The sequence below is a fragment of the Aplidium turbinatum genome, chromosome 1 (assembly GCF_918807975.1).
Source record: "Aplidium turbinatum chromosome 1, kaAplTurb1.1, whole genome shotgun sequence".
Classification (NCBI taxonomy): domain Eukaryota; kingdom Metazoa; phylum Chordata; class Ascidiacea; order Aplousobranchia; family Polyclinidae; genus Aplidium; species Aplidium turbinatum.
The window spans coordinates 32,406,980-32,423,798 of NC_137472.1; the positions used below are offsets into that span (position 1 = coordinate 32,406,980).

General features: G+C 36.9%; 1 protein-coding gene across 1 annotated transcript; it reads right to left on the minus strand.

The window, feature by feature from the left end:
• Nucleotides 1-1,671: 1,671 nt before the first annotated feature.
• LOC145768526 (uncharacterized) lies at nt 1,672-10,632 on the minus strand. Its single transcript, XM_082580040.1, has 8 exons — nt 10,526-10,632; nt 8,224-8,301; nt 7,124-7,319; nt 6,162-6,294; nt 5,582-5,724; nt 3,370-3,567; nt 3,055-3,094; nt 1,672-2,103 (listed from the first exon to the last, which is right to left on the minus strand). Exons 1-8 carry the CDS (start codon nt 10,619-10,621, stop codon nt 2,085-2,087), a joined length of 903 nt encoding a protein of 300 aa, XP_082436166.1. The 5' UTR covers nt 10,622-10,632; the 3' UTR covers nt 1,672-2,084.
• Between the last annotated feature and the right edge of the window lie 6,187 nt (nt 10,633-16,819).

A 16,819-nucleotide genomic window follows, 5' to 3' on the forward strand; every position in this document is an offset into this window, starting at 1 on the left:
AAGAAAATTTATAACTTGTGTACAAGTCGTAGGCCACGGTACAAGTCAATGATTTTGAACTATATAATTAACGTCTTTTTCTACTCTTTAGCGCCAGCCTTGTTCGAGGGCCCAGGCAATCTTCTGCTGCTGACAGAGCACAAAAAATAAATATCATAAAGTCTATAGCCTTCCTATAAAATCTGTATAATCGATAGCTTATTTAATAATATACAATAATTGCCTGCATAAGTACCTAATAATAGCCTATCTACAACTGAATCCAGATACTTTAACCTCTAAGGTAGCTTCATCCATGCTTCATCGATTATACGATTTAACTGTATCATTTTTTTCGGACGTATTCCAACTGCTAACGCAAGGTGAATTAGCTTTTAAGAACACTCGCAAAATTTACCTGATCTTTGGAACAAGTTTGCTTTTGAACTGGTTACAAATTTTAAAAACATTCTTTTTATTTTCAATAATTCCAATATTTTCAATTGAAATTGCTTCCTTACGTGACAATGGATTATCAAGAAATCAATAATAAAAGTAGTCCGCGCTTATTAAGCCCACCTCGGGACCAGACAATTTTGAGCTTATTAAGCGGGTGGGCCTGCGGGGGACAAATTTTTGCTACTTCTACATGCGTAATTGACTATGGCCGACTGTACTATGGCTAAAAGTTGCTAATTAAAAATATGTTCTTCTTCGTCGTATGAGCTGTTCTTGCGGACTATATGTTTGGGCATGATGTCACCAGCCACTCGACAGTCTCGTCATCCAGGGCCTTCAGTCCAAGCGTTCCATGTGGTGGTTGATGGATTGGGCAGTCATGGACGACATGGTCTACTGTCTGGTCTGTGGCGCCACACTCGCATCCCGGTGAGAGAGCCAAGCCCCATCTGCACATGTCTGAACGAAAGCTACCGACGCCGGTTCGTAGGCGGTTAAGCCGGACCCACGCAAGTCTTGCGAGGGACATTCCCGGAGGGTGGGAATCGACGTCAGGTAGGAAATCACGGAGTCGGGAGGTGTTGTTTTGCCACTCCATGTTCCATGTGTAGCTCGTCCAGTGTGCCGCACTTATTCCAAGATCTTCAACGTTGTTCAGAAGCTGTTGTGCGGCGGGCGCAAATGGGCGTCTTGATTTCAGTCGCTGCTGTTCTCCAGGTAGGCGCTGGAATGTACTGTGGAGGAGGTGGTCAGGGTTCAGTGCGCGACGAGCAAAGGGAAATCATGGCTCCTTTACGGCAAAGCTCAGCAGGTTGGATGCCTGCAAGGATGGGAAGGCAGTCCGTTGGAGTGGGAAGCAGGCATCCAGTCACAGTGCGTAGCGCGTCATTGATGGCGGTGTCAATGCGGCGGGTGTGGGAATATGTTAAAAATATGTTAACAACTGTACACAACGATCGATTCTATTTGAAAATTGCGTTTTTTGCTTGTTGTGTCAGAAACGAATCGTTTTCTGAACCACCCAATGAAATGAGATCCAAGCTACACGATTTAGCAGCGTAATAAAGCGTGATTTTGTCAAGACGAAAAATAGTAAATTATGTCGCCTTGTTACACAAATTCATGCAAATGAAATCGACAATTGGGCTTATTAAGCGTCATTTTTTTACTACAGAAATAAATCGGAGTAATTCCAGACCGGAACCAATTGGGCTTAATAAGTGAGTGGGCCTATTCACCGTGGGCTTAATAAGTGGGAGCTACTTTAATAATGCAATACAAACTACATTTATCGAAGACGAGTCTGTTAGAAATTCTGACTTTTTAAAGTTATAATTCGGTTAATTAGTTTAGTAAACTTTCACTTTTAATGACTGTCACACAAGAAATACATTACATTAAAACAATGGTCTTTTGCGTAATGATAAGTGAGTTCACTCTCACAAATGCACAAAACTGCAGCCAAATGTTGAAAAGCTGCAAACTATTTTTAGTGCTATCTCAACATTTTATTTGTATTAATTCACGCTTGTCAGTACAAATTGAAGGTCCTTTCAAAGTGACAGAGTTGTACGCAATTAGCTTGTGCAGTTATGTACGTAGATATGCAGCGTACAACTTTATATCTTCCTCATAGGATTCGCAGATCACCAATGATCGAAGTGGCTGAAATCACAAAAAAATCTTGTTGAAAATGTTTTCTAAACAAACCTTTGTTTCTGAATGGTTTGCGTTCATATCTCTCCTTCCTGCTTGCACTTTCATTTTTGATCAATCAAAGCAAAAACGTTATTGTTCCTAAAAATGCCTTGTTAAGTAACCAAAACAAGATATTTGTCAAAATTTTCTGGAAGGTCAACCCCCCACTCACCCTTTCATATTTTTCAACTTTCCAACTTTTTTCTACTTCCACTAGTGCATTGTAGGCATAGCTTATTAGGCCAAACTATTTTTTTTCTAGAAAATTTTAAGAGTTGTTTACTCTTTGCTAAAATGATGAAAATAATGTTTCCCCCACATTGAACGAGTTTACTTTTAAACAAAAAAAAACAAAAAAAAAAACGAGTCTACTGTGTTAAATGCTTTCTTGTCTTATTTTTAAGCGCCATCACTAAACATGGGAGGCCACAAGTGGATTTCGGGAGGGGTGGACGAGATTGTGCTCACACGGCCCTGCCTGTGCATAAAACAACTTCATTTAACCAAAACGTAGTAGCCACGCAGCTTATTTAAAACAAGCTGTTTAAAATAATAGTTGATTAAAAATTGAATAAAATTGTTCATCTATATCAAAAGCATGATACGCTCTTCTGATGTATCAATATTGACACGAGTAAGTAGACTTCATGGTATCCTTTACTATAGTAAGTGCTGCTTAATTTATTTTTATATTATGCCAACTATGTTTGATATTTTAATACGTTTTCTTGTTTTCAACTGAGAAAATTAGATATACAGTTAAGAATTATTTCTGTTAATCGTTTAATGCGTTTTTGTTCTTAGATAACAACAAATAAAATAGGTGATTATTTTTTCATATCAAATTAATAGATTAAATGATAAAACTATTACTATTATTATCATGATCGGTAGCGGACAATAGTTTTCATTACTTACTCTGTGTCAATGCCACCGCCACCAAAGAAACCTCCACGCACTGCAATAAAAAGAAAGCTATTAAAATTTCTACTGACAACTTTCCGAACCGGAAAGTGGCAATAAAAATATATTTAGCTCTTCTAATATTTCTTCATGGTACTTTTTCATAATATTTGAAAAAATTTGTATAGCCTACCTCACAAACAAAAATGTTTAATTTTGCTCTGAAAAAAAAGGAAAAACTAAAAACTAGAACCGTGTGTGGCTATTAGTATTGACATATGATAAATGATTATATCGGCCAATTTTGAGTACTGCTAAATATTTTCCTACTTTGTATGCAAGAATCTTCAAATAAGTAAATTTCTTCAGAGGCTTGATCAAACGTCATTGGGTCTGACAAAGCATTGCCTGCTTCGTCAGTACACATGCATGTTGACGTTGCCAGTGTGTAATTGTCTGTGCATTGCATGGGCGAGTATGAGCCATCTGGTTCACAGAAAGGCCATCTGGGGGCACCTTCGGTTTCATCTAAGAAGCAGATAAACATAGTTGTTAAAATAACAGGAAATAGTTAGACTAAGGTTAGTGCCAACTTCCAATACAATGACAATTGGCATTGACAGCCTGAATAACCCTTGGCAATGGTCGTTGACACATCTACAAGGTAATTACTAAATTTCACACTAAAGTTTGAGTGAGTTTATTAAAAATAGAAGTAGCCTACTCACGTCTGGTCTAAATTATCACAAATTTAACAAAATCACAATCAGCATTACAAGAGCATGCTATGTTTTAAAATTGTACTGAATTCCAAATCATGGAAAATGTATCTTCAGTAGTTGATATTAATGATGCAAGCCGCGCCGCGTAGGCTACGCTTTTGACTTTTTTGCCGCGTGCCGCGCCGCGCCGCGTGGAAGGTTGAAATGACAAAGCCGCGCCGCTTGCCGCGTAAACTTTCAAGAAATTAAACTTTCGTAAACGTAAACTTTCAACTTTTCAAGAAAATCAGTTATGAAACTTCAAATTTAAATTGGAAACACGGATCAGTTTTTTTCCTTCGGAAACCCTAAGCTGGAAAGCTATGCAAAATTGCAAATGCAAATGGCTTGCAGTTGACAGGGTTTTGGGGCTGGCTTGTCAGGGAAGCTGTACGAATGTTTTTGGTTAATAGCCTAGCTGATAAGCTCAGCTCCCAGTTACTAGGCTATAGGCCTAGCGCAACTACCGCATTAGTTACTATAACAGTTCGCCCAGTGAGTTCAGGCTATAAGTTTTACTCTTGTGTGTGTAGTTCATATAGCCACCAGTAGCGTATTTAGGAGGGAGGAAAAAGGGCGATGGCCTCCCCTAATGATGTTTCAGATGTGAACTGATGTGAACCGAAACATCAATAAGCGATATTTCAGTTCACTAAAGTCAAAATTATTAACGCACGACCATGACCGAGCCACGTTTGGATGGTCTAGCTCAGATGTGTTTAAACAAGGATATTGTACTCGAGTATGAAGCTGTCATTGATATAGGCTATTTGCCAAGAGCAGTCATCGACAAGAGCAGAGACTGTAAATTGTCATTGCGAAACGCCGAGAATGTTCAAAAAGTCTTCGAGGTCGGAAGGACTAACTTATTGTTTATGTTCTGAACTGTTTGATATCTTTTGTTGGTTCATTAATTGGAACAGTAACTTACTTCTGCGGAATCGCTCTTGATTTTGGATCTCCTCCCCCCCCCCTATCTGACGGTATTTTGACGGTTTCAGCAAACCTCCTCCTCAATTTTGATGCATCATATGACATTTTGGTATACCCCCTCCTATTTAAAGAGTCAAACAAGTCTAATTTTAACCCAAGAAGAAAAAATTTGAACCAATTAACAGCCATTTTCAACAAATTTGAGCTTTCTGTGTAGGCTACTACCGTTGAGACTACTCCGTGTGTACTACTCCCAGACCCCCATTGGCCTCCAGCCGCCGAGTCAGCGGCTGACTGACACAATGTCTTGGCCCCCCTCTAACAAACTTTCTAAATACGCCACTGATAGCCACTGACATTAAAATTGTATTATTGCTTACAAAAAGTGTTCAAAAGTCCTGATACTGGATCTAGGAACATTCTATTTGTCTTAGTTTGTATTATGTCTTAGAACTTAGATGCATTGCTGATAAGAGAATATGATCTGGTTAGCCTAGCCAATTAGTGCACAACTGTACTGGTAGGTTACCAGTTATAGGCCATGGGTGCTTTTTGCTACAATTGACTTTCTAAAAAATAACACCTTAAAATATTTTTCAAAAATTTTGTAATTTGCGGTGTGCGGTGCGGTGCAGTGTCAAAGTTCCAGATAAATTGCGGTGCGGTGCGGTGCGCGGATAGATGAGTCAGTTGCGGTGCGGTGTGTGGATAAAAATTTTGGGTTCACTGCATCTCTAGTTGATATGCTCTTTTTACAACAAGAATACTGAATGTTAAATGCATTATCTATCAAGTCCATCATGTTAATGCATTAGCCAATGTTAGAATATTACGTAATTTGATGTCACCTGGATGCTCTATTGACCATTGGTTTGCTGCTTCTAGTTCGACCAGACATTGCAAAACATTTTTAACGGTTGTTGTATCCTGTGGTGCAGCAGTTGTGTTGCCTTCGTTTGTCGTGGAAGACGAATTTGTGGTTGAATTTTGACTACAAGTACAAGGAGTTACAGTATTATAATATGATGGTCGACAAAACTAATACGAAGCGGCAAACATACAACTAAACAAAAAATATTGATTGTTTTAATTTGCAAAAACGTTGAAAATTTTCCGCGTTAACGCGATGAAAAATGTTGCAATTTTGATCAAACTAAAACTTTGGATAGGATTTGGGAGAATTAAAACACATCACTAAAGCTTTAAAATTGTAGTTTTGTAGTTGAAAAGCCTTCATTTTATTTGTTTTTATTGGGTACATGTTAGTATTATGAAATGTAATCTTGCAGAATGTAGAGCAGCTGCAACATCATCACATAAAAAGGCGTAATGGCTGTTGTGATGCCAATTTTTATTGACACTCGTTGTCACGTTTCTTGGAGTTACATCACCAACTTTGTGCTTTAATCAATCTGCATGAAACTTTACTTTGTCGTTTTTGCGCAATCAACTTCATCCGATTGATCCCCACAATCTATAACGTCATTGCACAACCATTCAAGTCGAAAGCATTGTGGTTCGCCTGAGTCGATGTGAGAGCAAAACATGCCAGAGGAACAATCTGCCGAGAAACAGGTTTCAAAATGTTTTAAAAAAATTTCGTTTGGTTGTTGTTGTTGTTTAAATATCACATTTAAAATGTTACTTATTATCAACAGAATAAAATTTATGTCTTGCGAAGGTAGAGCGAGATGACGAATAACAGCATCTAAAAATAAGTAAAAAATATAAGTTTGGTTATTTAAACCGATTTTTTGGGTCGAAACAACAAACGATATACAACAAAATGTTTTACAAAGAAAATGATAATTTGAAAAAAATCAACCAAAAAAGTTCACGCCAAAGAAAAAAAAAATTGTTTAAAACAAATTTCCTATGTTAAAAAAAACTTTAGGTGTGAACGCTTACAAACTTTGTGAGTACCGTAGGCCTATATTTAATTTAAAGTATTGTCTTAATTCTGAAAAACAAAAAAAGCATTTTTTCTGCCAAAAATTCAATTTGAAATGAAACTAAACGTTTACACGAAATTTTTGATCGACAAGATAGGCTACATTTCGAGGTGATTTAAAAAAGAAATTCTTTCAAACAGTATTGATATACTATACGTTGTAGTATATGAGCTGTTGTTACTGATGCACATTTATATCATGATTTTAAAACTGAAGTGTTTTGCATATACAAAATATGCATTAATTATTCCAGCTTTAACAATTTGTCTCTCAAAATGTTTTAGCATGATTTTGACTCGTAGTCGATTCAAGTCGAGTAAATTATCCAAATCAATTTTTAAAAATTGATATCTGGCATGAAAAACTATACAATCGACACAATTTTTTGACGCTGTATCCATGTCGTCTGCTGTATTTGAAAAGTGTTGGCTAAATTACCGTTTGCTTTAAAGCTGACTTGACCAGTCACAAAACGTGACAAAATGTCATCTCTGATAGTTGCTGTGGTCACAGTGACGACGTAACTTTGTGAAGGTGTCAAGGCCATGGAAACGTTTACCGTGACGGAGCCGTCAACTGCGTTATTTGCTGGAATTTCTTCAATGTGTGGGTTGACTAGATACTCATCGTCGTCCTACAATAAAAGTAAAATTTAGGTTACTCAAACGCACATCCACTAACGTTGACAAGAAGTTCCTAATGGTACTTAAAATTTCATATGGAAACCCTTGAATTGCTGATTTTCAACATTGAAATCAAAATCAGGTGTAGGAATGTTTTCATTCAACAAGATCTGTTTGTGAGATGTTAGTTGGTCTATTGCGTCTGCTTCTAAATCGGTACAAAACCTGGCTTTGTTGTATTTAGAAAAAAAATGCAGATTCATTTCAAAAGTAGATGCAGTGTGAATAAAGATGCTATTTTGAGAAGCAAACATACAACTGAAGTGCAACTACATCTACTTTTGAAAGAAGAGTTTGCTCATTGCTTTCCACATCTAGTTACGGGAGCAGCCTATGGGATTAAAACACCGGCAATTAGCATGGGATCTCTTTTGTCTGAACGTAAACCTCTTAGTAGTTTTAGCCAGTATTATCACAGCGTGGCTTTGTGGAAATGAAGTGTAACTCCAGCGCAGAAGACGACTTTGATGACAATGAGAACAAAGAGCTGGGTGCAGTAGCAGATTATTATCCACCTATTAAGCAGATTCATTTGAGAACTACGTTTCTTATATACAACAATCGTAAACCTTTGATCACTGATCCATAGATGAACTTTTCGCAAACTGATTTTTAATTAACTTACTAGACAATTATAGCTTAATGGGCAGCTTATGAGATTCTTGGTGCATATAATTTTAAAATCAAAACAGGTGGAGTTTAGTTTGAGTTTGAGTTCTTGTTTATAACCACCTGACCAGTTCATTCTTTTCGTTTCATGAGAACATTGCTTTCATAACGTAGCGCTTTTTAACGCCAAGAACAAAAAACAAATTTTCCCTAACTTTGGGACAACCATGCAGAAATGTTACTTACCTTGGGTAACACTTTCACCGAATAAAACTCAGCATCGTCAATGGACGAAAACCGGACTTGAACGTAATCCTCGCCCACCTACAACAATGGAAGCAACGTGTGAAATGTGGGTATAGTAGACCTGCAAATCCTTTGATCGACAAGGAATTACGAAGCAGGTTGTGGACTGTAGTCTGTAGGCAATCATAAATTTGATTTCGAAGGACTGTTTTAGATTTTTTTTATTTGTAACGACATGGTGACTAACAGTTCTACAAGTAATCTTTATTTTTTGGATACTGCTGATGGCATTACTTTTAAACATTATGCTTTTAACAGAAACCTAGGAATATGATTCGTGGTTCGATCGACAAAGAAATAATGCTTGTTTACATTGATTACATTTGGGTTCTTGAACAGGTCAATCCCATAAAAGTTAGCTTTCACACGCCTTGTTATGAAAAACAATATCTAATTTAGGGGTTATCATTAGCTATACACTAAGTAAACAAAATAACATCTATAGGATGTTATTTAAATTGAGTGAATAAATCATAATCCAGATCAGGGAGATCCAGATGTTTGTAAAACGTGTTTGTAAGTAAAAACATTTGTAAAAAAAAGGTGCGTCGCATATACAGTATCATAACTTTTAAATCTATAGTAAGATAGCCTACAGAAGAAAGCTGGGGTAAGTGATATGTAGGCTAGGCCTATAAAAAAACGCAGATTATCCAAAATTTCTTGTTTTTTTTTAAGATTTAAATGTTCTTAGATTCTAACTTGGTTTAGTTTTAACACTTGTAATAAAGTTTTATTTAATCGATGTAATCTCACACAGGCCAAAATCAAACAGAAAAAACACAGAGGAAAGTCGCATAACGAGCCTGTCAAAGGGCAGCATGAGAAGCGTATTCAAAAATCTTTTTAATTTAGCGCAATCAAAAGCCGTGATGTAATCTTTATAAATAGTTGCTGTCACGATTTCTTTCTATCTCTTACCAGGAAAGAGACTTGGAAAGGATTAATGACGTAGTTAAATGGGATATCACCGAAAAGCAGTCAATTAAATGGTCGGATAGTTCTACTAGTGAAATAATAATGAAAATTCTTGAAGGACTTTAACAAATGGTTCAGCACTTCCAGCAACTAATCAAAGTAATAGTAACAATGAACAGCAATAGATTCCAACGCTTACAACTATTAATCGAGTTTAACGTAATCCACTCACAGCTTCTCATACAATTCTAATTTCAATCAGAAATTATATTAGTATCAACTTTGGTTTACTCGTATTCAATAACTTCAACTCTCGATCAACAATAACCTTTGCGTCTATTACCAACTACTACTACTACAGTACAATAATAATCTCTCATAATAATAGTTACGCAAATTACGCTACTATTTATAGTAGGTTTGATGGTCTAGTAACTTCGAGAAGGTACAATAACGTTACATCATAAGAACTCATTGTTCTGTCAAATTTTACTACCGGCAAACATCTTTAAGATGTCACAACACCCAACACCTGGCAAGTCAAGCAAAGAACATTCCCGACTTACACGTCCACAAATTGTTCTGGAAATACGTCACATAATGAAGATTTCGCAATCAGAGGTTAACATATCGCTCAAGAATTCCACAGTCAAAACAGCACGTTCGGTCAAGATACAAAGCAGCCCGTCTTGAGGCCTTGAACATTGATTGTGACAGTTACTCTTAGCTTCCCTTCAGGGTGGAGACAAACACGCAGAATGGCTCTCAGCGTCTGTTTCGTCATTCTATTATTTGCAAGGCAATTCACACATTCACACCATACCCATTTTAAAATGTTTCAGGATTCATGTAATGCTAAAAACAGCTTATCAGAATCCACAGACATAAACAATCACACTACCATTGTAGCCTACTGTATGTTAAATCAACCTGATCCATTGAACTTGGTAGACTATATTTGGGCCTATTCAATGAGAGAGCAGTTAGAAGGCTTTGCGGTCATAATTTGTTTGCCTGCTGAAGAATCGTTGAATGGCGACTCACTTTATTTTAGAGTTGTTCTGGTGAGTTGAGAAAATAATTTTTATTAGGCATTATATCAGGAAATGATGAGGCAACACTTCAATCAAACACGTATGAGGTTTCACAAAACATTTCAAGTAAGTCTTGATGTAAATTATAGCATTCGTGTCTGACGCTTCATATGCTAAATATTTATATTTTAGCACAATTACAATAGTTTATTATTCTTTGATTTTGTCTGATGAATTGGCTGTTTTTATTCTTAAATAGCAAAATAATTATAAATGCTTCTACAACTTACCGACATTACATCAAGATTTCTTAAGTAATCCTTCGGAAATCCGTGAGAAGATCCGCAAACCAACAAAATCATCGTCGTAAAGTAAATAGCTTCCATCTTTTCGCAAGATTATGATATGATTGCAAATTATTAGTAGGCTTATACCTGTCTCAACCCTGTCTTAACTTTTTCGTTTTCTGTAAAAAAAAGTACATTTTTTTAAAAGGCTGGTTTTTTATTAAACATGTTCTATTACAAAAAATAAAAACTATCGAAAAAACACCAACGTTTCTATAAGCTGACAGTCTAAACAGCTCAGTATCACACTTTTCTCTGCTTCATTTTTCTTTTTGGATTTTGCCATTAAGCGGATGACAAGCCTTATGTTGCGAAGCAGCCACTTGACTGACATCCAAAACTTAGGCTATGTATCAAAGAAATGATAATTATTCTAAAAAGATCTGCAATGCTTAATGTAACGCGTATAATTCATAAACGTTCCACGCATTAATCAACAATTCATCCAACTTTTCACGTTTTTTTGCATCTTACTTCCGGAGTCAGTCTGGTTTTAAATACTTTCATGTAAACTCTTTCGTGTAAGTTTCTGCACTCTCGTTGACACTTTCATGAGCGTGATATTGTTTGGAAAGTATAGATAGCGCCCGTCATTCATGGATTCTATTACGATGTGGTACTTTCCTAATTTGTTTTTACAAACATGACAAATGCAAATAAGGAAAATATCAAAGGAAATAATTTTTAGGTTTCCATGTTATGTTTGTTACAAAGCGCAGGTTACCAGACAGTAAATCAATCCTTTTTACATCGATTTAACATCTGCATGCGTTGAATCAACGTAAATAATGAATAGTTTGTTGTCTAGGTTATTGTTGTGTATTTCGTTTTAGTTACGTTACATTTATGTAGTAACTCTCCACCTGCGTATTTCCAAATCACGTTCCGACATGTTGCCATGTTGTAACTATCCATTTTGTTCTATTGCATTCTGTGCATTTTATATTGTGTCAGTCGCGTTAAATAAAGATCTTCACGTCTCCATTCTATTAAAGTGGTAGGGGAAGGGAAAGTAATTTGATACAACCCCCTTACACCGAAATGTGCAAAAACTATTAGTCGAAAATACTGTCATCAAGTGGAATATCTGTAAAAATAATGCATACAAAAATGACGCCATGCAGCAACGCCAAGCAGCTCGTGCTTTTGTGGCGTAAAATTGGGAAAAGTGTGTTTTTTGAGAATTTTTGTAAAGATTTTAGCTCATGATTATTTTCGTCTGGAAAATTGAAGTAAAGTTCCAGAAAGATAAAACCAAACTCATTTAACACTTCGTCGATAGGCTAAGGCTTCAAGGGCATGTTACGTTTATTCTGCAATGTGCATCCAAGCATGCAAAAATCAGATTTTATATATATTTTTGGAGAAGGTAAATTGATACATGTGCAGAAGGTACACTGATTCAGTATATTAAATTCCCTTCTGTGACTGTAATAAATGTTGTCATTGTTTTAGTTGATTTAAATAAGTTGTTCTTTTTTAACTAGACCTGCTACTTTGGGAAACAGCTATCATATAGGCTTTCTTAGGCCTACACGCTATCTGCTGATTAGAAACGAGAACAGCGTAGGCTACTGTAAGGCCAGAACCTTGAATAAGAACTCCAGCCAATCATTCTTTCCACGTTCATCCTTCCCAAAAGCTTTGCCGCACACATGGCCTCAGAGCCGGATTAACCAAGTGCGGGGCCTGTAGCAGATTGATTTAATGTATTTTACAGATTTGATATTTTTTCATTATAGTGCAGCCGCTTTTGTCCCATCGTGTTTCGCAGATAGGCTAGTTTTTCATCAACTTCAATTTTGAAAATGATCTCTCTCCAGTACAGTTAGTTACCAACATACATAGATAAATGCGTAACAAATTGTCAATGTCAGGAAACGTGGTGTCAATATTGTTTTCTTTAATCGAAGTGAAATAGTTGAGTTCTGGAGAGGAACAATCAATAGCAATGTGCTTTACGAATTGGTGTATGCCTTGCGACGTTGCTCCAGCGCAGATTGTAGGCTGTCCAATACTGCAAGGAAAACTTCCACCGGGAATCTACCTTTAGTTGATATCCATTGCATCTGAAACTGAGCGGCCACTGCCTACATTCTCATCGTGCGTTCGATTTTGGACAATTCTTCTTGTGCTTGTTAGTCGATAATCCGGCACTTAAGTCAGCTTCTACGCCTCTGACTCAAACTTAGCGAATTGTTCTCTGAAAGTCTGTAGGGATCCTGCCAAAGAGGCACACAACGCTGAAGCAATGTTGAGATTTTGCCGCTTTGTTTGAAGAGAGGCTTGACTTGCTTGGAAGCGATCGGGTAAGCAATTTCAAAAAACCACTAAGGTTCCAATTTCGAGCAACTCCATTTTCTCAATGAGTCTATTTGCCTGCTGTTGACATTCTGCCTTTTGCTCTTGGTCATTTGCAAGTTTCTCCGGTGCCTCCTTTTTGAAAAGAAAACGTTTTTTAATTACGGTACCTTAATTAATGGCATCAGTTCTTCCGGACCATCGTGTTTCAGAGAGCTTCTTTAGCACTCCACCACCTGAACACTCCAGAACTGACCAACGGTGTGTTGAAGCAGCAAAGAATAGCCTAGGATAGATATTTTCAACGAAGTCAAAGAACTGAACTGTATCTGGACACGATTGTGCAGCACGTACACCAACTAAATTCAACGAATGAGCATAGCATGGAACATATTCTGCAACAGCACCAATTTTTTATTTTTTTTTGACAAGTGCCTGTAGGCTTACTCCGTTATATTTTCCGCTTATGTTGGACGCGTTGTAATAACTCTGTCCAAGGCAATCGGCAAGATTGATACTCTTCTCATTGGTGTACAGTGCAGTCGAACAATCTTTCAAACAACTAGTATCGTGGGCTCGTGGCACTGGATCAAGCAGTTGCCTCAAGAGGAAATTACCGGTTTTTAAAGTTTACAATAATTAGGAAGGGATAAGACGTTGGGACTAAGTAATTTAATCTTAAAACTATGGTATTCTCCCATGCCATTCCAGTTTGCAAGCCAAAAATTACTTACCAATTATGTTCGACAGTTTTTTTTGCAAAAAAACTGTTTTGCTCACCAAGCGCGGGGCCTTGTGAAGCGCGGGGCCCGTAGCAGCTGCTACATCTGCTACTATAGTTAATCCGGCACTGCATGGCCTCAACAGTAGCCTCATCCCTACGTCACTCTCGCAATCTTCTATAGATCTCAACGTTTTCGTCATGTATGACAAAATAGAATTAGCTTTCAGTTTTCCAACACAAATAAGCGCAAAAACAACAACTAGCACGAAACAGTTTGAAACAAAACACTAATTTTGTGAACAGTAAATTTAATGTGAACGTTTTTCCTGCTTACAAAACATTCAAAGTAGTTCGTATTTTCAACTAAAGTCCCAGGTGCCTTTCTCTCTGCTCAAATGTCGTATACAATTTTACATGTCCGTGTGATTCGGCATTGACGTAGCCTGCGGTACATCGGTATATCCACCAGACATTTGACCACGAGATCTTTAGGGAGATCTTTAGAGAGCATCAGAACTTTAGGGAGAGAAAAGTCACAAAGTGCCATCAAAGACCATAATCATGGGGTGTTGGTGTAAAATTCCAATTTAACACCAACGTTCAGGAAGCGCTGTTAATCAAACGCTACAACCCAAATTTAAACAAACAATTATTTGCTGGAGGCGCGTCCATTCTCCTCAACATTTATTTGATGTATCACGTTCCCTGTGGTGCAAATTTTCTATAGCTATTTATATAGTGGCCTTTTCCTAACGTAATTTTATATTTAAAAAGTTGAAATTTATTGAATTTTTATAAATATATTCAGATACCTGATAGTCGAAAATGAATAGTCGATAGTCTAAGTTAAGTCGAAAACGTTTGACTGTTAAAACTATTTGTAAATATGTAAAATATATTGTTATAATGCTCAGTCCTGTTGTATTGTTTAGTTTTATTCATATCTAACCTGTAAGCAAAGGGTATAATTCAATTCAATTTATTTTTCTTTGTCAGAATGCAAAAGAAATGATATTGTGAAAAAGAAATACAGCAACAAAACCAACAAAAGGAAAAGGTAGCAAAACCATAATGGTTTAAAGGGGTATTAAAGGAAAAACCTGACTTGGCGATTTTCCACGTTCTTTGTGTTTAACATGCTACCATAAAACGATTTTCAATAAAATTTTGCCCCATTGCGGTCTGACCCCCATTGTGCGCGTGCTTTTGTCAGAGCTTTCAAAACGAGATTGGCCTGAGCAACGAAGCGTGCGACTGTAAAGAACGTCATAAAGTCTACGTCATAAAGTCTAGCAATCAACCGATCACGCAATAATTGTTACTGCGGGCGATTTGACTGTAGGCTATGTATGTATTTACATCAAAACAGCACATTTTAACATCAAAACAGCAGACAGTTTGCTCAAAACATCAGATTGGTAACGTGGCTTTTGTTATTGCTGGACTTTATGACGTATTCTTGAGCTGTGTTTGCACGTTTTGGTCATTTTGAAAAAAAATGAAAATAAATGAAACACTGGACTTTGGGCCTTGCCAGCGCCATTGAAAACAAATTTTTTTGGGTAATTGTTTTTGAAATGTATTCTTGAATGTTCAGTTTACTCATTTTAATGCTTAATTCCGGTTTGAAATTTTCCTTTAGTATGCCTTTAAGACGTGCATGAAAGGATCAAATATTGCGGTGTATGCATCGATAAATATACTTAAGCACTGCCACCAAACCTGATACTTTAAAACAAGTAAATGAATTGTTTATGATAAATCGAAGGAAACATTATGTAGCTGCAGACAGGCCCGCAACCAGCAAATACTTTCGGGGGGGGGGGCGTTTAATTTTTATCAAAGAACAAACATTAAAGTGATGCATTGTGACATTTTTATGTTAATGTCCACGCCCATTGATAGAGTGTGTGGCACTACCATGTTACGGTTCAGTGGTCATAACTTATGTCAATCAAGTTTTTGTTTAGTACAGCATTAAAGAAAACTAGCCTTTGTAACCTTTTCTCATTTAGCTATGACTACCCAAGGAAGAAAATTACGATAATGTACAGTAATGTGTTCAGTCGATTACAAATAAAATACAACATCTGTAGGCTACGAACTGCATTGGCACGACTGGAGTCATAAATTAATCAATAACATATATTTACATAAACATAAACAAACAAATACATATGAATAAACTCAACATGGTAGGCCTAATTACAAATTACAATCCTGACACATTTTGTTGGCTCAACAAGTTTTTATGTTTGTAGGCCCAAAGAAGTTGACTTTGCAAATGCAAAATGACATTTTAATTTAGAGCATAATGTCTAAGATTTGGCAAGTTCGTTTAAAACCAATTCCGCGCTTGGAATTTGAGTACGATGGATTTGCATGAGAGCTACTCCAGAAAGCCTGTCCTGCCCCATAGTGCTTCTAAGGTAACTTTTCAAGCGTCGTAGACAGCTAAATGTTCTTTCTGCAGAAGCGGTTGTGACTGGAAGTGTAGCCAAAATTATCAAGAGTTTGTAGGCCTAAATGTTTGGATAAAACTCTTTTTGGGCTTCTATTGCTGACACCGCATCAATCGCACTTGCTGGCCTTTCACTTTCAAGAATTCGTTCCCACTTAATTTTCCACCTGGCAAGTTCATCTATCATGGCTTCGCAGTCAATGTCTCCTTTGTAAAATTGTAGGCTACTGTATATTGTCAATGTCACTATACCTCGTTGAAGCGACATTTCTAGGCACAATGAGTTGAATTTGGGCAGCTGTTTTAAAATGCTCACGAAATCTTCCTTGCAATTCTTGTAGAAGGCCATCTACATAAAAAAAAATTTGGGGGCCCCCTGGTTGCGGGCTTGGCTGCAGAGAGTGGAGATGCTACTTCCCTCTTCGTGAAAAGAAGTTGTTGAGTTTGTGAGAAGCGTAGGCTAAGCTAACCTACAGTAGGCTAGTAGTCGGAAATGCAAAACGATTTTTTACAAGTGTGTGAAGAACGTCTGTGAAGACCACTTCAACACTATTTTCCAGAATTTCCATAGGCTGCTTCTGTGATGTAGTAAGCTAAACAAGTGCACAACAATTTTCAAAATTGTTCAAATTTTGTGCTGAGTTTGATTCTTGAACATTCAGTGTTGTAGAAATTTCTTCATTAAAAGGGTAAAAATTGTTTTAAGGAAACAAAAATTGATCTATTTTACAATAGGCCTACGTTACAATAG